Here is a 21,421-nt window from a genome sequence, read left to right as displayed (position 1 = left end):
GGGCAAGTGGGAGAAGGAGAAGCAGGCTTCCCGCTGAGCAGGAAGCCGGAGGCAGGGCTCGATCCCTGGACCCTGGGATTTTAAATGTGTCTGGGACATTTGCTGGGGAGGCGCCGCAGGCCCCAGTAGGGCCGGGGGCTCTGCTGCAGGTCCTTTTGCACTCCGCATTCTTGGGTCGCCGTGCACCCAGCCCTGACTGACCCCTCACCCCTTGGTTCAATCCAAGTTCCTTTGGATGTTTGTGCAGAATGCTGTGTTATCTGGCACCCACTGGGTGTGACTGGCTTGTTTGGTCGTCCTGTGTCCCCGTCTCTCCAGTTCAGGGCTCCTCACGCTTGCACACGCAGAGCAGTCCCCGTGTAGGCTCCGTAGGGCTGGGGAGGAGTCAGAAATGCTGCTTCTTTCTGACAACACCTAGTTGACTGAGCAGCAAGGCTTAGCCATGATGACTGGGTCGTGAGCACAATTTCCCACCGCCATCCGGAGCCCTAAGGCCCTGGCGCTGACCTCTGCTGGTGGCACTTGGTTAGAAGAAGGTCAACCAGATGGTCCAAAATGTGTGTAAATTTTTCACCATCCAAAGCTTTTTTAAAAAATCGAAACATTCATGAAGGGAGCGTGCCATGCCCAGACTGCATCTCTAGACTCCGGATTGGGAACAGACCCTCTCTGGATCGTGCTCTCCCTCTTACGGGGCAGTGCTGGTGAACTTGGGTTGGCGTCCACACCTCTGGGATTCAGCCACCTCCTTCCAAGCCCCATGGAATACTTTGCGATGGTGATACTTAAAAAAAAAAAAAAAAAAAAAAAGAAAGAAAGAAAAGGAAAGGAAAAAAAGAACTTGAAGGTGAACAGGAGACCATGTCGATGCTCAGCGTGTATGGCCCGAGGGAGGCTTTGGTCTCCTGAGTCTGTGCCATTGACTGACCACTCAATCTTGTTTGTGCCAGTGAGGCTGTCACAGGCTCCCACCTCGTGGCCAGTCACAGCATGAGACTGCTTTTAGTGCTTTCTGGATGCTTAGGCGCTTTGAGGAGAGTTCCCTAAGGACCTTCTTCCAGAGAAAGTTCAGGGCGATTGTGATGGTGACTTGACTTGGGAAGGCAGCTTTGCCTGAAGCAGGGTTGCCTGCCTTCTTGTTTATCAGCTTAAACATGAAGTCCGGGCTCTTTGTTTGGGACCCTGTCATGTCCTGTGCTGGGGTGTGTGTGTGTGTGTGTGTGTGTGTGTGAATGAGAGAGAGAGAGAGAGAGAGCTGTTAGAGTATAGAGTAAATTTGTGGATGTTTCAGAGGTAAAATTGGTTTGTAGCTCATTATATGATAGAAGTCCTTATCTAAGGACATTGGTCGTGAGGCCATGCAAGCCATTTCCTCCTGGGGACAGCTTCGATTTTCAGACTGGTAGGTTTCTTTGGACATGGTCACTTTGGGGAGCCATTGACGCACAAACAGGAATAAAAAACGTTTACTGGATGTTTCTAAAACCTGCCTGTCAGAAAAGCTTCACTTGTGTAGGGAGAAGTACAGGGCTGGGCAGTTTTCAAAATGTGGAACTGAAGAATCCTATAAAGTTAGAATCGAAAGAACCACAGGATCCCATAATCTGCTGCAGTTTTATAAATGAAGGAAAAGGCGTCTGGCGGCGCAGTGGTTCCTTCGTGCTGATGCTCAACAAAGTTTTCACCGGTTGGAGACAAAGTGAGAAAAATAAAGACAGCCGCAAGAAGAACTTCCTGAAGTTACATATATTCAGTTTAAAGACCTGTCTGTTCTAGAATTACATATTTTCTGTATTTTGGGGGTAGAGATGTCTGGTCCGATGCGAAATGGTGGTTAGAGGAGATGGCTGAGTTTTTAAAAATATCGATGTGAATCACAAATTCGGAAATGCCATCTCTGAGGCTGGAGGTATATTTTACTAGTTCTGGAAATCCACGCACGAGGAGCTGGGGACCCCTTGAACCTGCTGTCAGCTTGGTGATGTGCGCTCACTAGGTGGGCTTCTGGAGAAGGCTGAGCCTCCCCCACCTGCAGGCGTGGCCCGAGCGTCAGAGAGAGATGGACTAAGGTGGCCAGGGTCCAGAGCTTTGAGTCTTTGTGCTGCTGTCCTTGTTCACTTGGCGGACTCACAGCCACCGTGACTCCCGGGGGAGTTTCCTGAGAGACTGGGGTACCCAGAGGCTCCGGAGCTGGGGCCATTGTTCGCAAACAGAGCCTAGTGGCAACGATCCCAAACTTGCCCCAACCTAGAATCAACTAGAGAGCTTTATTCAAATCCCCCTGCCCAGGTCGCACCCACACGAGTTCTAGCAGAATGCCTGGGAGTGGGAGCCAGACATCAGGTATTCAGTTTGTTTTTTAAATCCCCAGGTGTTCGCGGTGCACAGCAAGGGCTGGGAATCTCTGCCTTTGAGTTGACGTGGCAGGGGTTCCAAGCGCGGCTGAGGTCTGTGCCCTGCTCTGGGAGAAGGTCCTTCCCAAGAGGCAGACCCCGTATTGTTACGGACAGTCTTTTGGGAAGTAGCTATTACCCTACTGGTTCTGACGGTAATTATAAAGAACTGGGAAGGGCCGCCCATCTACAGGGACACAGAATACAAAGGCCTCGTAGCTTGTAAAACAAATGCTCCGGATCCACTGGAGACCCATAAAGATGGAAGTCAGGATGAGCCTGATGTCAGCTTCGATGCTTCCTCTTGACTTTCTGCATAGAAATTCCCAGTCATGAGATGGTCCTGAAGCCCCTGCTGGGCTTCTGATTCCAGAGAAGCCACAAGCGTACATAGGAACTACCGGATACAAGGTCAGGGGTTAGTGCAGGAAGAAATGGTTCAGCAGCTGCAAAGATCAGTTCCATCTGGCGCTGGGTTTTTATTGCTCACTCTGAGTGTTCTGTCCCTGCCGCCCTCTTCTTTCCCTCCTCTGTTAGGGACCCTGCCTCCGAAGCCGATCGCTGCCTCTCATCTGTTCTTTTCCTGCCAGCGTCCAGCTTTTGCTCCCTTCGTGACCGCGTCTTCTCCCCCTCCTTGATCTCCATCCTGACCTTCCTCCTCACCTTCCTTCATTCTTCCGCTTCAGTCTTTCTGGATGGACCCTTTCTTGATGGACTCTTCTGGAAGGGAAGATGTCCTGTGCCCCCTGTCCCCGGCGCTGATGCACCAGCGCCTTCCCAGTGTTCCTGTTGGGGCTCCTGCTGCCCGCCTCCCGGTCACTCAGAGCAGATTCTGCCACGTGACTCCCCCGCTCTCCTCACGCTTCCTTCTCCCTTCTGCTTCCACCCGACCATGTGGGTCCGTTATCCATAGCTTCTGCCCGAGCCACCTTCTTCCAGCCCCGTGGTTCCTAGCCCAGTGGGGAGATCCTGTGTCTTCCTAGAGCCGAGCCCCTGGGCCCTGTGCATGAGCACTGCCTCACGAGTCCGGCCCCCCAGGAGCTCCGCGGTCTCCCCAGCTCTCCGCCCTGCTCTCCCCGCCCCGCTCTCCCCGCCCCAGCTCCCCCTGCCTTCCTGCACAAACCCGGTGAGCCTGGCTGCCTGCTCTCTCCCACCTCTGACCTGCCCTCCCTTCTCTTGGCTCAAATCCTACTCCTTGGATTTTCCTTCCTGCACAGAATGTGTAGGAGAACAGGGAGTATTTTTTTTTTCTCCCATTTCCTTAGATCCTTACCATCTTTTTCCTCATGGAGGGTTTTTGTTGACTGCTTTGGACCATCAGTCTTCTACCTGCTCCCATCTGTCTCGTGTGTTGGAAACTTGTGGGTGGCGAGGACAGTCTCCGCACAGGACCCCACGGCCTCTCTAGGGTCCTGTGCGCTGTGCAGTCAGGGTTTTGGGCCCCTGATTGTTGGCAGGGTGGCTTTATCTTATGGGGGGGTGGGGGTGGTTGCCTCCTTTCCTACAGGAGGAGAGTTGGTTGGAGAGTGACCAGACTGATATTTGAATAAAGGAAAAGCTGAAAGAGAGGCAGTAGATGGTTTTCTGAAGAAGTGATTTGGGGAAAGCTTTCCATAACTGGGAATTTGAAATGATCAAAATCATCTTTTTTTTTTTAATGAGAAATGATTCACTCTTGCGTTAGTGGGGAGTGTGGCAAACATGGTGGTCAAAAGCTTGTTCTTCGCTTATTTAGTCCTTCTGAGCCCCTCTCCTGACCTGTGGAGGGGGTGGCAGTTGTGTCTGCTTCATGGAGTTAAGAGCACTGAAGTGAGTTAATAAAGCACTTATGTGTTAGCACATTCCCCTTCAACGAGGGGTGCCGTAATTTTTATTTACCTATCCTAAAGGATGTGCCATGAAGGTGCCCCATCACTGGAGAGGCAGCTCCAGGTACAGCAAACGAGAGCCATTCTTGTGCTCGGCTTGGAAATCCAGAAGCGGAACTTACTAGGATAGTCTGGTTGCCTGGAAATCGGATGTTGGGCACCGACCACCAGGGATGGCGGTGGGCCCTGAGGCTAGCAGGGTGAATGAGGCATCCGTCCGCAGTCTGTCCCCGAGGAACTACTGCGTGAAGCTGTGGACGAGTTAGAGGAAGAGAAGGTGAGGGAGGACTTCAGGGAGAGGTTTTGTCCTGATGTAAGGCCGCGAGGAGGAAGTTCAGAGGAGCTGTGGTGCCCGTGGTGGGTCTGGGCAACAAGGGGCCTCCCCTACAGACACGGGACGCTGTGTTAGCGAGACCAGAGTGAGTTCTGTCCCTGGAGCCCTTTTAGTCCATGGTCATGAACGTGTTAACCCTTAACCCTGATGTTGCTCCAGCTCGGGCTCCTGCAAGACCCCATCTTCAGGGTTTGTCCCATCGATGGGGCGAGAGCCCCGTCTTTTTATTACTGGAGGGTTCCCGAAGAATCCATGCATGAACGAGGGATGCTGGGAAAATACTAAGCAGACTTACAGAAATTAAATCTCACATATTCACAGTCCTCTGTGCATCTCCAGCCAAGTCCAGTTTCCATGTTAGATGAACCCTCTCTGTTAAGTGGGAGAGTCTGAGAGGCTTTCTTTCCTGGGGATGGTTGGGAAAGGAATTCAGACAATCTGAGGGAGGATAAATCTTGAAAAGAGTTTGCTGAGGGATTGGTGTAACTGGACTGAAAACAACCCTGCCCTTTTCTTCCCACAGGGGAAAGTGGAAGTAGAAGCTGGGAAGGAAGGTATGAAATTCGAAGCCAGCGCTTTCTCCTACTACGGTGTGATGGCTCTCACAGCCTCTCCAGGTGAGCGGCCCTCCTCCACCCCTCGGGGAACGGCTGGCTTTTAGGACAGAATGCCCTTCCATGGTCACCTTTCTGTACCTGCCAGCTCTCCTGTTTATCTTCATCTTGAACTTTTGATTGAAGTTGGTCATGTATACCAGCACCTCCCCCACCCCTGCACAAATCATAAGCCTGTGCCCCCGTGAACTTGCACAAAGCCAGCGCTCCCCTGTGAAGCGGCACCCAGTTTAAGAGACAAACGTCACTAATCCCACAGACCCCACACTCTTGTCACTGTCCCCCAGACCTCTGCCTTAGCTTCTAATAGACTAGTTGAGCTGTTCTTGAACTTGGTATAAATGGACTGAAGGAGCATGTGTTCTCTTGAGCCCGGCTCCTCCCACCCAGTGTTGTCCTTGTCACATTTGTCACTGTTGCTATGTGTGCTTACACCTTACTTCTCATGGCTGTGCAGTGTTGCGTTGTATGAATACGCACCAGTGTGCTTGGTCTGTTGCTGATGGACATGGGGGTAGTGTTCCTTTGGGGGCTACCCTGCTTTGCGTGGCTGTGCATGCCCTCGTGCACGTCTTCCGGCAAGTGTGTGTGTGTGCAAGCATGTGCGAGCATGTGTGAGTGTGTACCTGCTCCTGCCGGGAGTCCGTGTGGGCGTGGCCCGGGCAGCTCCCGCCCCTGCCTCAGGCCACTGGGGCCGGAGGGGTGCACACTCCTGCCAGTGAGGACAGGGGTTCCGCTTGCTCTACATCCACTGCTAGATGATGTCAAGTCTTTTAAATGTTCATTGTTCTGAAGGTTTTTAAATTTGCATTTTTCTGAGGATGCACAAGGTTGTTAATGGATATTTATTGCTTTTAGCCAGTTCTTGTCTAGACGGCCGGTCAGGTGAGGCTGCCAGCTGAGGATGGCAGTGCCCTAGGGTATGGACAGTGTGCTGAGCACCAGAGGCCAGCAGGCGCTATCTAGTAGGAACGGGGAGCACAGAGAGCTCTAGCTCTGGACTCCGCATGGTCCCTCTGCATTGCTTGCTTTGCAGGGTGCATGTGCCGCTGCCGGCCTCCGGCTGGAGCAGTGCCGACAGGTGAACAGAGGTGCTTGAGTGCCACCTTGTGGCCACCATACCAAATGACATGCCATGCTGGGAAACTTAAAACCCAAACTTTCAAAAAGCCCATCCTAAAACAACCGAGCTGGCTTCTGGAAACCAGTCTCAAAAGGGGAGGGGATACCTCCCCTTTCTGTTTATTAATGTTGATTGCCTAGAAGAATCCTCCAGACACATCTGGTTTTGTGACCTTAGGCTTCATCTGCCACGTCACACAGTGTCCCTGGCACCGAAAGGTGTTACTACAGTGAGGAAGCCAGGGAAATGCCCAGGGTTCTCTTCCTATCCCTCAGCCTCCCCTGCCCCAGATGCATCTTCTCACTGTCCTGCTGTGGGGTTTTCAGCCGCAGTCGCCAGCCTCCCTGTTGTCAGCTGCTGACTAACGTCGGGGTGAACGTGGGCCTGTCTAACCCCACTGAGCTGTGGCTTCTGTAAACTTGAAGGTGATCTGTTCTCGCTGCCGGTGAGGAGGCAGGGAGGGTCCTAACTGGTCCGGGAGGCCCTGGGTTCCAGCAGCAGTCTCAGTGCGTGTGGTCGGCGGCCTTTGAGAGAAGACCTTGGCTTCCTCCTTACCGAAAGGACATAATAAGGTTACCTCGTGTACTTGGTAGAAGAGAATGTGGTGATACTTCCCCCTGCGAGTGCTCTGTAAGCTTGAGAGCACAGAGGAAATGTCGGTGGGAGAGCTGAGTGTTGAGCTGGGGACTGCTGTGTGGCAGCCAACCTCAAATCAGTCCCAGGTTAGCAGAGTCCAATTTAGAAGGCAACTTTTGAAAGAAAGGTTAGAAGAGTAAGGATACAATCTTAGCAATCACTGGTTCTTGAAACTTAAACATTAGCCCAGTGTATACTGACCTGTGAGTTCACATAAAGGCAAATCCCATCGAGAAAAAAGAGCTGAGGAGCAGACCCTCCCCTGCAGCAAAGCTGTGGGGCTGCAGCAGCCGGGCCTCGGGAAATGCCAGGAAGGAACAGGATGTCATTAATAGCATCGTACTTATTACAAAGCCCAGTATTTTACTTGACAAGTAGGATTTGGGTGTATTCATTGAGGGATACAATTAGTGCCTTAATCTCAAGATAGTATTTGTTTATTAATGTTGATTGCCTAGAAGAATCCTGCAGTAATCAGTTTCAAGACCTGCCCAATTGTGAGTCAATTACCCTGCAGTTTAAAAACAAAAGCAGAGGGGTGCCTGAGTGGCTCAGTGGGTTAAGCGTCTGCTTTCAGCTCAAGACATGATCTCCAGGTCCTGGGATCCAGCCCCGAGTCAGGCTCCCTGCTCAGTGGGGAGTCTGCATCTCCCTCTGCCAACCCAGCTCATGCGTGCTCTCTCTATCTCAAGTAAATAAATAAAATTTTTAAAAATTAAAAAAAAAAAAAGAACCTCCTCCTACCCCCTCCCCCCAAAAAAACCTGCCCAGGAAATAGCACTCCTGCCAGGGAAGGCAGAGTTGATTGGACTTTCCAATCCGACCGGCCTGCAGCTCTCTGGGTGGCAGCGATGAGGATGCCTTTGGTCCATCATTCCTGAGAGACCTGTGCATAACATTCTTTAATTACTTTCCTCCGATACTTTGAACTTCCCAGGTATTCCCAGACAATTCAAAATGACAAGTTAAAATGACAGCAAGACTAAAGATGTCCGCGAGCTGAACAGCCGACTGCTTGCCGCAGGCTCTGCGGGCGCGGATGGCTTGGATCATGCTCTTGGGCTAGTTGACTAATTGAGCCCCCCTTTTCTGTGGCTCGTTGTGATTTAAATCCTTAAGAAGAGCACGTTTTTGAGCCATAAGCCCCAATAGAGTATTAATGGCTTAAGAGATTTCTAGGTTAGTAGAGAAGCATTTGAGTAGGATTTCTTCTGATTTCAGGCTCCCTGGATTCGTCTTCCTGGAAAGCACTGTGTGTTCCTTTTTAATTTCCATGATATCCTATAGGCTCTGGAATTTCCGGAACTGAATGCTCATAGTAGTAGAACAGGTATGCACTCCTGTGTCCTGAGTGCAGAGGTCTCCTTCCTTGCCTTTTGACGTGGTCTCACCCTGCTCTTCTCCATTTTTCAGTTCCTTTGTCCCTGTCTCGCACCTTTGTTGTCAGCAGAACAGAGTTGTTAGCAGCAGGTTCTCCAGGTAACTCTGCATGTTTCCTTTTCGTAATTCTTCTGGTTGCCTCCCTTGACACCCCGCAGAAGCCCGGCTGGCCAGATCTGGTCCTTTGATGTGGTCCAGGCTGCAGTTCTGCTCAGGGCTCAGGCAGCACGTTCCCAGATACGGTGTTGAGCTGTGCGGGGTCTGGAGAAGCCCACAGCAGGCGTGGGGCAGACTCCGGAGCCTGGCAGGCGACTGGCCTGTGGGTGTGAGCAGCGCCGACCCCCCAGAAAGCCCACGTGATGGTGACCTGGGCCGTCACTGCCCCCTCCCCGGTGCACCCATACCACTGAGCTCGGGGTTTCCAGGGCAGCACAAGGGGGCTGCTCTAGGTTCTTGGACCTCCACCAGGTCAGGGCGTCCAGCACTTGCAGAGGCCCCGATGTTCTTGGTTCTGCTCCTTGAGTCTTTGTCCCAGCAGCCGTGTGAATGGGGTACTTGCGTCCCTGCCTCATGAGGCAGGGGGCCCCCCCGACTCCTCCTGCCCCCACCACCTGGTGCTGTGCACATTCCCTGCCACCGGCTGTCGGGTGCCCACCCTGCACGAGGGTTGGGTCCTGCCTGCCTAATAACGTCCACCAGCCAGAAAGAAAGGCAAAGGTTTAATCTTTAATTAAAATTGCCGAGCTTTTGGTGGTACAGGTTTTCTGTGTTTATTACGTTCCACACAGCTTCTCTCTTCACATCTCATGAAGTTGGCGTTTCCTAATCCAGGTTCAGCAGAATTCTCGAATGCTGATATTTTGTAAAACAGACAAGACTTTCCCTAGAAAGAAGCTACTGTTCCCTCAAGTCTTTGCTCTGAAAAAGCTTGCGGGGTGTGGGGATAAGATCTTATTTATAGGCCTGTGTGAATCAAACCAGCTGGTGGGGCAGACCTTTCTGTGCCCACAACACACACACGTATGCACAGAAATACGCATTTGTGTATACGTAGGTATGTTGGTGTTTTTTCTCCCCGTTCGGTTTGCCGGTATCTGCTACCCATTTAAAACATCACAGATGCTGAAGAAGAGTGACTTTTGGGTGACACTCATGAAATGTCATTTGTGTTTTACTTTTTCCATGGAACTAGAGATTTCTTAGATTTCTCTTTCTGATCCCCAAATAAATAAATAAATAAACCATTTTTTAGGTCCAGGCCTTCAAGATGCTGGCATTACAATAAGTGGCGGTTGAACAAAACCGGTGATTTCCAGCCTATTCCAAATGATGCTTGGTGGTTCCGATGGAGGGGGCTGGGAATGTTTCTTTACAGTATCTTTCTGGCTTACTCATAAAAAAAAAAAAGCATTCCTAGGTGAAGTAACTAAAAAGCAGGAAAAAAACATGCTAAGAAGGCATAAGAGGAATTAAAATTGGACATTTAAAAATTATAATTATTGGGTGCCTGGGTGGCTCAGTGGGTTGGGCCGCTGCCTTCGGCTCGGGTCATGATCTCAGGGTCCTGGGATCGAGTCCCGCATTGGGCTCTCTGCTCAGCGGGGAGCCTGCTTCCTCCTCTCTCTCTCTCTGCCTGCCTCTCTGCCTACTTGTGATCTCTCTCTGTCAAGTGAATAAATAAAATCTTTAAAAAAAATTATAATTATTATTAAAATTTAGCACATTAACTTGGCTGCAAAATATGACCCGAACGGGGGGCTGGCCACTTAAAGTCTTTATTCTCCTCGGTCTCCCTTGTGTCGACAAAAGGCTGGTCGCACTAGGTCCCTGTCACACTCACTGCTGCAGAAGGGGGTCCCAGAAAACAGGGTCTGCCTCCCCAGACTGTGGCTGGAATGCTGGGCTGTGGGTTCCTGGCAAAGGCAGGGGCTCCTCTCGCAAAACCGGAGGGCAGTGGGTTGAGAGGAAACAGACTAGGAGTCTAGATACCTTGGGGAAACCAGAGAAACTACCCTGTAATCCTATTTGGGAGGAAAGAGCAGGAGACTCAGAAGTAAGGCGTCTGCCGTCTGCGTGCAGATGTAGTCTGATTAGTAAGCAGAGAGCCCTTGGAACGTTTGGGTTTTTTAAACCTTTACATTGTAACACACAGAAGTAAACACTGTCCATAGAAATGGTGATGTGATTTGGGGACCCCAGGGATACAGTGGGGTCCTTGTTTCAAAGAACGTTTCCATCTGTCGACCAGAGTGATGCTCTCACACATAGAGAAAGGCTCGGACCTGAGGGTGGGCGCCTAGTGGAGAGACGGGGATGAGGCAAACAGGAAGTAGAACAATGTTAACAAGGCTGCTTGATGGGATATTTGTGAGGTGTCAGGTGTTGTGCTAAGCACTTTATATGTTCTCCCCTTTGGAATCCTCCTCAGACTTGATGAGGGAGGAACTAATACCGATGCTCTACAGAGTTGGGTCATCTGATCAAAGTTCCCTTCTGCCAAGAGAAAACGTGACAAATTATTCATTTGCCTTTTTCTCTCAGAAGATAAGTGGAAGCAACCAGAGGAATGGCTACTCTGAGTTTAATTCTGAGCAGTAGAAAGTCAGACAAGATAGTAGGAGAAGTTGTGCTGTGGCAGTTTTAGGAGAAAGGGAGCGCTCCCTGTGAAGTTCACGGAGTACTTACCATGTTTTGTTCTGGTCGTCCTATTTTAAGAGGGACATTTATGACAGGAAGGATGCCAAAGTATTTGGCTGGACAAGAAGAGGCCGAAGGAGAACACAGCTACCTCCAGGCTTTTCAGTGCTCCTTCAAGCAGCGCAGGAGTGGTGGTCCCTCAGTGGAACTCTAGGAGCAGAGGGAGAGACCGCCATGTCAGTCTGAGGGGAGGGAGGGACTGCCAGCCATGTCAGTCTGAGGCGGTGATTTTCACAGGCATGATGAGCGATGTAGAGGAGTTGAAGGGCAGGACCAGCCGAGGGCCAGCTCCTCTGTGGGCGTATCGGTCAGGGGCGTATTGCGAAGACGGATGGGCCTGATCTCCATCAGAACTGGTCCCTTCCAGTCCTGTGACATTACGCAGGCCAGCGCCTGTCCAGTGTGAACACCCCCTTAATATATGTGGCATAGATTCGATGGGAAAGCAAAAATGGAAGACGCTTTGACGAGGGTGGGGTGGGTTTTATTTTCAACAAAAATGTGTGTGAGGAGCTGCCTCTGAGAGCAGCAGCCCTGGACTCATTGAGTTTCCTTGCACTTTGTTTTAACAGACAAACGGACACGGTCCATCCCGTCAAGGACTCCCCCTGCACCGATGGTCCCTTAAGCCTTTTGAGAGCTTTTAAGAGTTTGGTGTTCCTGAACTGCTGAGACCCCCGGGCTGCCTGCTGGGGATTTCGTGGGGGGTCGGGGACAAAGATAATAGGTTCAGCTGGCGGGTGGGTTATGGAATGAGCAGACAGAACTCTTTCGAGAACTCTTTTGATCCCTTTAATACACATAATGATTTACAGACATTCTCCAGAGTACTTTGCTTTTGCTTCTGGCAAAGTAGCAAAGTGCTGCCCTCCGTTGCCCCATCTTTTCTCTCCGGGAGCTTCTGTGTCTCTTCAGTTCCTTCTGTGTCCCGAGGAACTGAAGAGACCCCGGGCTGACGAGGTTTTGGGGGGCAGAACCCTCTAGGTGGTGAGCTGTCCGGTGCTCGGGTGTCTGGTATAAGTTGATTGAACTGGTCTGTTAATTACTACTTTTTATTATTTGGAAAGTTAATAGCCGGCATTGTTGGTTCTCTCTACCTCACTTAATAGGTTCTGGGCTTCACTTTCTCCTTTTCTAGGTGAAAACAAGTCGCCTCCTCGTCCCTGTGCTTTGAACCACTCAGACTCTCTGAGCCGAAGTGACCGGATTGACGCCGTAACGCCGACCCTGGGGAGCAGCAATAATCAGCTCAACTCTTCGTTCCTCCAAGTCTACATCCCTGACTACTCCGTGCGGGCCCTTTCCGACCTTCAGTTCGTGAAGGTAAGAGGAGAGCGCATGGGTTGGCTGGGCCTGGCCGCTGGGGGTGACCTTCCACAGCAAGCTGTCCAGCGCCCCTGCCCTGCCCCGGGCTTTCCCTTTGTCACTTGGGTGTCCCACCTCTGGCTCCTGCACCCAACCGAGACGCAGGCCCGGGAGAACATTCGTCTCTCTGGCTCTGTCAGAATGGCTGCCATGTCAGGCGTGAGAGCTGGAGAAAGAAAAAGAATAAACCCTTTTCAGCAAGTCTTCATGAGCTCTGACTCTCCTGAGTCGGGGCAGTCCCGGAAGGGCTGAGATCCGAGACCCTGAAGATTTGCTGAGATGGGTTGGGAAGAGCCCTCTGCCTCTCTTCTGCCCCAAGACATGGTTCTTGTCTTAGTCTGGAATAGAGACGTCTTCTGAACCGAAGAACGAGCCAGCTTCAGCTGATGGAAGCCTATCTCCATCTTCCAGTCTCTGTGAGATTGCGGGACGAAAACTTGGGCATGGCTTCTATCAGTAAAAGCTGACTTGTTCGCCAGAGTCCACTCGAACTTGAAAAGTGGCTCAGTTTATATTTGAGAGTGAAATTTTCCTAGAAAAACTAAGCAGGCCCTCCGGGGGACTTTAATATGTAATACGAGGTCGAGACAGGAACCCCTAAAAATAAGCATTCTCTTGGTTTGTCTTCCGTACCATCTTCTGGCCCCAGATCTCGAGACAGCAATACCAAAATGCCTTGATGGCATCCCGGATGGACAAAACTCCTCAGTCTTCAGACAGTGAAAACACTAAAATTGAATTGACTCTTACGGAGCTGCACGACGGGTTGCCAGACGAGACCGCCAACCTGCTCAACGAACAGAACTGTGTGACACACAGCAAAGCCAACCACAGCCTGCACAGCGAAGGGGCCATCTAGGGCGCCCCCCCGCAAGCCCCTCACCCCCACTCCCAAGGCCCCAGGCCAGCTGACCGTGAATCCCATTAGTGTGAGCTTGTGTGCCATGCTGCCTCCCGCAACATCCTGAGACCAAAGACTTTGTCCCCTTCCCGGAAGCAGCGGCGGAGGATGGTGAGGGCAGGAGCGGAAACGAGAGGTGTGACATCAACGGCTCGGGCGTGGCATTCGAGATTTTTGGAGATGAACTTCTTCCACCCAAATAGAATCATGTTTATTTTTTCAGTTGTACCTTTTATCTTTATTCACTCTCCTCCTTCCTCAGTTTGCATGAAGTTGGAAATTGTGGCAGTTTATTAATTTTTTTCCCCAAGAGATCATGTTTTCAAACAGTGTCTTTTGCAGAGCTTTACGTTGTTCTGTCTGAACTCTGCCGTGACTCCGTGTTGGGACCTGAAGGGACTCGCTCCGCCGGTGGCCTTACCGGCCTTCCTCGGGAGGGGCACGCCTGCTCCGTGCCCAGTGGGTGTCGCTGTGGAACTTGAAGGATGAATGAAGAAAACTGTGGCTGCGGACCTGCCAAGTCTGTCCCACTGTGGGGCGGAGCCTGTATGGGGCCGCGGTCGCCTCCGTGAGCTCAGTGTTGTTTTAAGTTAATGTCTAACCGTGTCCCTTTCCCTCAGAAAGGTTTAACATTGGCTTGGAATGTGATTTTTTTTTTTTTTTTTTTTTTTTGGCTTCCTACTCTAAGGAATTTTTATCACCAAAATGAATGTTAATGAATTTGAAACCCATGGTTTATCATTGGCAAGAGGCAAGGTGACTTCATCCCGCAATTCCTCCAGCCTGGATTCTCCGGCCCGGCCAGGCCGCCTCCCCAGCCCAGCGCCCCAGCCTCCAGAGCCAGGCCGCCTCCCCAGCCCAGCGCCCCAGCCTCCAGAGCGCCGCCGCCCACCTCCCCGTCCTTGCTCTTGTTGACCCAGGATGCTGCTACACAGATGCCAAATGGAAATCTTCCACAGGGCCTTTGAGTAACCGTGTGGTACGGAGTTCAAGCTCCTCCCTTTCCCCACTGGGAAGTCTGTCATTGTCCGGAAAGGAGTTGGGCCCGGCCAGCTGTGCTCTGAGCCCAGAAGGGGTTTCCAGACCCAGGTGTTTAAAGGAGGGAACTTTGGGGACTGCCAGCCCCTGCCCCTCCTCCCAGGGAGCTCACTGTCCCTCTTCCCCTCTGTCCCTGGGCTCCTAGGGCCCGGCGGTGGCTGTGCTGTGTTCCCCGCCCGAGGACCTCTGTGCCTCCCACCTCAGATGCAGCCCACGCCGGGGAGGCTGCCTGTCCAGCCCCGGGTCAGTTTGGCCCCAAACAGGGATTCAGAAACCAAATGTGTGTTGTGGCCATTTCGTGTGTGTCTCCGCCTTATTTTAATACCAAGTTCATCACGTGTAGTGAAATTAATGTCAGGCGGTACTTCTCGAGTGACCGAGTTCTTAACTCTCTTACCTGTTTGAAGTGTTAGCCTGAGGGATATGTGCATTCTGTTGGCAGCGGTCGTTGGTACACTGAATTCCTGAGCTGAGGTCATACTGGCCGCCTTGTGCGGGTAGGAAGGCTGCTCCGTGCCGCCTCTAGTCACTGGCAGAGAAGATAGCATTTTCTCCACTGGGGCTCACTCATCGAGGGGAGGCCCCGGACCCAGCAGCAGTTTCCTTCTCCCTCCTCAAGGTAGGAATGTGTCCCCCAGGTTGGGCTCTGGGCGGACGGGAGCTGGGGTTGGGGAGTCACCAACAACATGCCGGGCTTGGTGGCTCCAGTGTCATAGGCACGTTTACCACAGTATTTCCTCCAGGATGTCCATCCTGGAGGATCTTCCTCATCGGGTGCCATGCCCCTTAGAGAGGGTCACAGGGTCACCTCCTAAGGGAGTTGAGTGGGAAGCTGCTGGCCCCCCACCTGGCGCGTGCACTGGATGGAGCCCCTGCTGTTCCGTGGCTTAATGTTAGTGAGACCCCACACAGCGAGCTTCCCCTTCTAGAAACAGATCCATCCAAGTTAAAAGTTTTCAGCTTCTAAGATGCATCTAGCTGAGCACAGCCCCCGTGCAGCGTGGGAACAGGGACTATCCCCAGGGCGCGTAGAAACGAGCGTTCCCACTAAGGAAGTGAACCCTGGATCTCGCAAGAGGAGTGATCCCCAACCACCACACTCCTACTCCGGGTGTGGATGACGCTGGCCTTCCTGGTGGTTTGGTGGAGCCTGGCCTGCCACACTGTGGTTCCTCTGACTTGCAGGATCTCCACACCCCCTGCCCCCAGCCTCTCTCCACTGATCTGCTTTTCCATACATGGCCATCTCACGGTGCCTTGCTCCTGGAAGGAGCTTCTGGAATCAGAGTTAGTGTGTTGGGTTTTTTCAGAGGCCCTCCCCCTTTCCTTTGTGAATCCTAAAGCTCTGTGAGAGGCAGGGATTCCTGCTGCTGGCTCCTTGACTTGAGTGCGAAGCCGAGAACTTGTCCCCACGCTTGTACCCACTCAGTGTGGCGGCTTTTGGAGATGTATGCTGAGAAGTGCTGGCAGGGCGACTCCTAGAGGACGAAATTTTAGCCTCCCAAGATGGTACTTATTTTCTCCACACCACTCTTTACCTTGGATTATTCATATTTTATAACAACAGGGAATTGAAAACAATTCCTGGCTGTAATTCCATCCACTTTGGGGGAAGCTCGAGACCCTTCAGATCGCACTCACTGTCTTGAGTGAACAGGTTGATCAGATTCTTCTCCCAGGCCCTACTTTCCCTCTGGAACTACCTTCAGGCTGTCGAAGGAGAAATGCTGGCTCGTGGCTTCACTGGGCAGCACGATGACTTTGGCTTAGAAGTTCTGTGCAGTCCTGTGTCTATGAAGGGGGTGGGGTCCGGCAGAGAAAGACCATCAGATATTGAGATCTCCACGTGCAGTGGCCAGTTCTTAGAATTGCACCATGACTCCATCATCCTGTCCTGGAGCTGCTGGCTCTGTAAGTGTGGAGGGGGCTGGGCTGTGGAGCAGAGGCAGGTGCTGGGGTCTTGAATGCTGCTGGAGCCCCCCCGTTATCACACCCAGCACCTGTCTGCAGTGGCTTCCGTGGCCCCTGCTTTGAACCCTGGCTCTGTGGGACCAGACAGGGCCTCCTTCTGCTTCCGGCCACTGTAGCATCCCAAAGGTTCCACCGGAAACTGGGTCCCTAGTATCCAGACATTCCGAGGACAGTGGGCTCTGTCTTTATAAGTGAGGGGATTTTTCCCCCCTACTCCCTACAGGTTCTTTCTATTCCGTGTATTAATCAGGCAAATCAAAAATCATATATTTAAACTTTTAGGAAAACAACATTAAGATTTGTATGTACATGGATATTGGGGTGCTAGTCAACTAGTTTAAGTCTTAGTTCTTACATGATTTGCATTTCAAAGGGCACACCACTTTGTTCTTCCCTCCCTCCCTCACCTCACCTAACGGAAGAGAGCTTGGTGCTCTCTCTTCCTTCCCCACGTGGGAGGAACTAGGGCACCATGCCATTTTCTAATGTTATTTTAAGGAACTTCTGTGCAAAGGCTAAATGCAGAACTCCACATGAATATGGAACATGAACTGTGAATAGACTACTTACCTGTGCTATCCCCAGTACCATCTGACTGAAGGACCAGCTTTTCCAAGTCTAGGAAGATACTGGTAGAGACAAGTAGAACTACATTTTCGCTAGGAATGTAAGTAATAGGAATTTGGGCTAAGCAGGGACCACAGACTTCTGCTCTCAAACTCTCTCAGGTTGAGGAGCAGACTGAAGGAGGCCCTGGCAGCTGGAGCCTTTGTCCTACGTAGTCAGAAATCAGAGCAAATCCTAACGCCCGCATCTTCTGAAAACCCGCCAGCGATCTGTGGCCCTCTTTGCCTGTCCTGGGCCAGGATCCCAAGATTCCTCCAGAGTTTGCCAGTGGGGAGCCCCAGCAAAAGACTGACGTGGGCTGGGGCAAGAAGGGAGCTTAACAAAGCAGCAGCTGCCAGGGTTGGCTGGCTTAGCACACACTGCATGACCCGGGTTCTCTATCGGTGGGAGCAACAGAAACAACTGCCCTGTCGGTTTTGACCCCAGAGACGGGCTTTTCTTGCAGGGGGTTGATGGAGCTGGCAAGTCAGGGTGTGGAGGCTTCTGGGGCGCCAATGTGGTTTCTGAGGACACAGTTTCTGGGTTGGCTTTGGTTCCACTGAAGGCCCTGGGCTAGTGGCGTTTCTGCCCAGCAAGGAAGGACCTCGGTGTGAGTTGTAGATTAATCCAGAATTAGGAGGGATTTAGAGAATTAAGTATGAAAATGGTTTGGGATGAGTCAGAAACTTTCCGATGTAAATTTATCAATGAGCAACTTACTCAGTGGATTTTTATATCTCAGGGCCATTTACAGATGTTTTATCTTTTTGTATTTCTTTTGTATTCAAGTGGGCTGAAGAGAGAGGAGTTCAGAGAACTCTAAGATGAGGTTCATTTGCCTCCATCTGAGGGTGAGTGGTGTACCCTTGCCAAGTTTGCTGATGTCACTGTCCCTCAAGGCTTTTTCCTGCAGTGAATGCTTACTTGCTGGTTGTCCTGCCCTGTCTGAAGGTTCCAGAGTCCCTGGTCAGTCCAAGGGACAGAAGGAGGTGATGGCAGTTCTTAGCAACTGCAGGGCTTGGAACAGCTTTCCTCCCGCCATCTTGGACTGGGGACTTTCTTGGCTTCTTAGACCTTTGTGGTTGGCTCAGCACAAGTAAGCTTTCTGTCTCTATGTGCTAGAGCCACTGACCTTTCACTAGAATTGTAAATATCTTTTGATGGGAAATACCAGACTGTACTTGAAGCAACAGAAACATAAAGGTTCTAGTAGCAAGAGAGTGAAGTTCTAGGACTTTGTATACCAAGATTTTTATGTACACAGCTCCAACATGTACTATAAGAAAGACTTGAGTTAGTACAGGTCTTTGAGTTTGAATACCCACTTAGGTAGAATTTAAACATGAACTGGAAGAACAGCTTGCCTTGCCTGACAGGGTATCTTCTGGCATTTGCCCACATCTGACCAGCACGGATTCCCTTGGGAAGTGATGCTTTTGGGGCCAGATTCTTCTTCAGGGTTACCTTGGAGAGAATTCTTATATAGACCTAGTGGGGTTTCGGTGCCTTCCCTTTTTGCTGAAGGTCCAGGCCCCTTGGTATCCAGAGCTGGTCTCAGGCTCCCAGAGCAGAAAGGAGTGAGAAGGAATAAGGTCTCAGGACTCTCATTCCCCCGAGAGCTCCAGCCTAGCTTCTGATTTGTTACTCCGTGTGTCCATGTCTGAAGTCTACTGTGAAGGTGGAGTGTTATCAGTCCGTTGACTTCTCTTATTTCTGGAGTCTTTTAAATCTACAAATGTATATGCTTTATTTTATATTATTATTTATTATGTACATATGCCTCTACTGTTAGTACATTGTGACGAAGGTATTTCCTAGAGCCCCTCATCTATGGAGCCTAGGGTTCTCTTGTCCCTTAAAGTGAGGGAGAAGGCAGTGGTTTTCTTTCTGTTTTTGTCATAAAGAGGTTGCTGCTCTTACGTCGATCCTAGCATCCCTGGCCCCTTTTTATTGGGCGCACCACTCTTCCCGACGGACTAGTGTTTGGGATGAGGATGGAGGCAGGTCTCCTACGTTATGGCAGGGCTCTCAAGTACCTCCGTGAAATACTTTAGAGGTTGCTTCCTGGTGACGGGGTCTGTTCTCTGTAACGGTACAGCATGGTTGTGAGACCAGCACCTTTCTTCCTCATTCCCAGCCTCCCAAGCCAGGTTGGCAAACTGGCCCCACAACAGTGATGGCCTCTAAATTCCCACCTTGGATTACAGAATCCATCTCTCGGGACCATGGAAGCTGCCTCCCCATCAGGGCTTCTAAGAGGCCTTTTCATGGTTTTGAGGCCCAGTGCCAGCATTGCCTTGGCCCTCAGATAAGACCCTGCTCTGTGTCTGATTTTCTTCCTCCTCAGCCTTTACTGTGTCATAGTGTACATTTCATGCTTTTCAGCAGTGAAGTTTCCCGAACACAGTATTCAGAGCTGTGTGCATAAACCTAAAGAAGCACAAATGACATGTATAGGTTTCATGAGCTGATTGTCATAATGAATGCATTTTATAATTCAAATGATGATGTAGATTTACAATCTCTCCTATTTATTTTGTACCAATTTATTTGTAAATTTTGTGATTGTTTTAAAAGGTTTTTTTGTTCATTTCTATTATTCTATTTAGATAAAGGATGATTTTCTGTTCACCCTGCCAGCGGATGTGTGTTCCCTTCCCCCTTCCAACTATACACCACCCCACCCATCTCAGTCCCCTGCCCAATAGCACGGCTGTCCTGGTGACAAGGCTGGGATTGGTTGTTGGCATGGCAACACAGCAGGGTGTCTCTTGGGACACACACCAGAGTCTCTTCTGTAGCAAGAGAGGGAAGCTAGGCCTCTGCCTCCACCTCTGCCTTGGAGTCTGGTACCACCAGTTCCCTGGGGGGTGTTCTCCTTTGCAAGAATGAGAGTCCTGCCAAAGCATTTTAGTTAAGGACCCTGAGGGCATCCCCTCAAATTGTCCCACATTTGCCGCTCAGTCACTAACAGCACACAGATCAGCTGGGCAAACAGCCAAGCTGGTTTTTTCCTAGGCGAGACCAGAGGCCTCCTTCCAGCCTCTCCACTGGCTCCTGAAGAGGAGTTCGGCCCTGTAGGTCCCCTGCTCTGTGAAGCCTAGGAGATGGGTGTGGTAGCCGGCAAAGTGGGTTCACTCTCAAGTTAAACACGTTGGCCCAGGTGTGGTGAGTCGTGTTGAGATGCTCTTGAGGACGCGGTGGGCATCCACCTTCCCCGATGAGCCAGTGTTGGGGTCCCCTTCCTCTTCCATCAGCACTGCTTTTCAAGTCTTCTGGGTTCCTTCTTATCTGCATCCTCCGGTGCTACCAGACCCTGCAAATCTTCTGGTGTAGCTTCCCAGCCCCTTTGTGATGTAGCCCTAGATCATGTCTTTCGGGAATCCTTTTTCCCCTCCACTCTTTGTCTCTATTTTACATTCCGCAGAGGATCGCGCTCTTGGTGACTGGTCCCTTATTTCCCCTGCTGTGTGGATTAACCACGATGTCTGCAGTCTGGTTGACTTACACTTGCCCTGTGGATGGAGACAGTTCAGTGAAGAACTGCGGGCAAGACTGGCTTTGAGACATGCCTGACCTAATCATCATGCCCCCCTCTCCCATCATTACCCCCCATTTCTTGAAAGTAGAATGGAGTAGAGATCTGTATTACAGTCAAGTGTTAACTTCTTAGGAGCCTGTTTGCTTTCCTCAGAAGCCGAGAAGAAAGCAGCAAGCAGGGCCAGGGAAGGAATTCTCTGTCCAACACATCAAGTCCTAACCGTGCCTCTTTTTGTTGTTTTTCCTGCTTTATTCATTTTGTCCAGATGAATCCTGAGTTCAAATCAGAAAATTCCCCAAGACAAGTAGAGGTGATTTTTCCTGCTGTTTAAGATGAGATTTTCCTAAGCTTTCCATCTGTATTGTGGGCTGCCCATGTGTCTGTTCTTCACTAAGCTTTATCAGGAAGAAAGCTCTGGGGTTCCTATTTGATACAACCAGTTGTGTTCCCGGCACTTCTTGTCAACTCCGCACTTCTGAGGATGCGAAGTGTGACTGACCAGAGTCTTGTAGAGAAAATGACTGGTACCTGGAGTTGAATTCCGAAAACTTTTTATAATTTTTTAAAGTAATGCAATTTATTTAAGAGGGACAGTTCTTTAGCAGAACCAAAAAAATTGAATTAGATTAGATGGCTGATAAACTCGTTTTGTTTTTGGCTTTTTTGGTAAGGCTGTTTCACCATTTTCCCCTCAAGATCCTCACATTTGTGCTCCTATATCCCAAAACTAAAGGAATGGTTTATGGGACCCTTCCTCTGACATTCTGGTGGCATGCCGCCCCCCAGTGGATGACTCTAAGGCCTAAGGATACAAGGGGACATTGCAGGACTTGTCAAAGTGCTTTTCCTGCGAGGAGATTTGGGATCATGAAGTGCTCAACAGTAGGCCAACACAGGATGGGAATGTTTAGACTGAGTGAGCTTCCTTACTACAATTCTGCTGCATCATGGACT

At 50.7% G+C, this 21,421-nt stretch overlaps 1 protein-coding gene across 3 annotated transcripts in view; it reads left to right on the top strand.

The window, feature by feature from the left end:
- Positions 1 to 21,421, top strand: part of CNNM2 (cyclin and CBS domain divalent metal cation transport mediator 2) — a 154,350-nt gene that overhangs the window by 127,765 nt on the left and 5,164 nt on the right. The window contains exons 5-8 of one of the 3 annotated variants that reach the window (XM_004749350.3): positions 5,119 to 5,212; positions 8,382 to 8,447; positions 12,184 to 12,368; positions 13,060 to 19,557. In XM_004749350.3, coding sequence (XP_004749407.1) covers positions 5,119 to 5,212; positions 8,382 to 8,447; positions 12,184 to 12,368; positions 13,060 to 13,269 — 555 coding nt within the window. In that variant the 3' untranslated portion in view covers positions 13,270 to 19,557. Of the gene's footprint in view, positions 1 to 5,118; positions 5,213 to 8,381; positions 8,448 to 12,183; positions 12,369 to 13,059; positions 19,558 to 21,421 lie in introns of those variants that run through there. The other 2 variants (XM_004749353.3, XM_004749352.3) reach the window with 2 other exon arrangements.

Source organism: Mustela putorius, unplaced genomic scaffold (genome assembly GCF_011764305.1).
Source record: "Mustela putorius furo isolate JIRA1106 unplaced genomic scaffold, ASM1176430v1.1 tig00003909_pilon_pilon_pilon, whole genome shotgun sequence".
Taxonomy (NCBI): Eukaryota; Metazoa; Chordata; class Mammalia; order Carnivora; family Mustelidae; genus Mustela; species Mustela putorius.
Note: the sequence above shows the minus strand (reverse complement) of the source record. Positions and strands in the feature narration are given on the sequence as shown.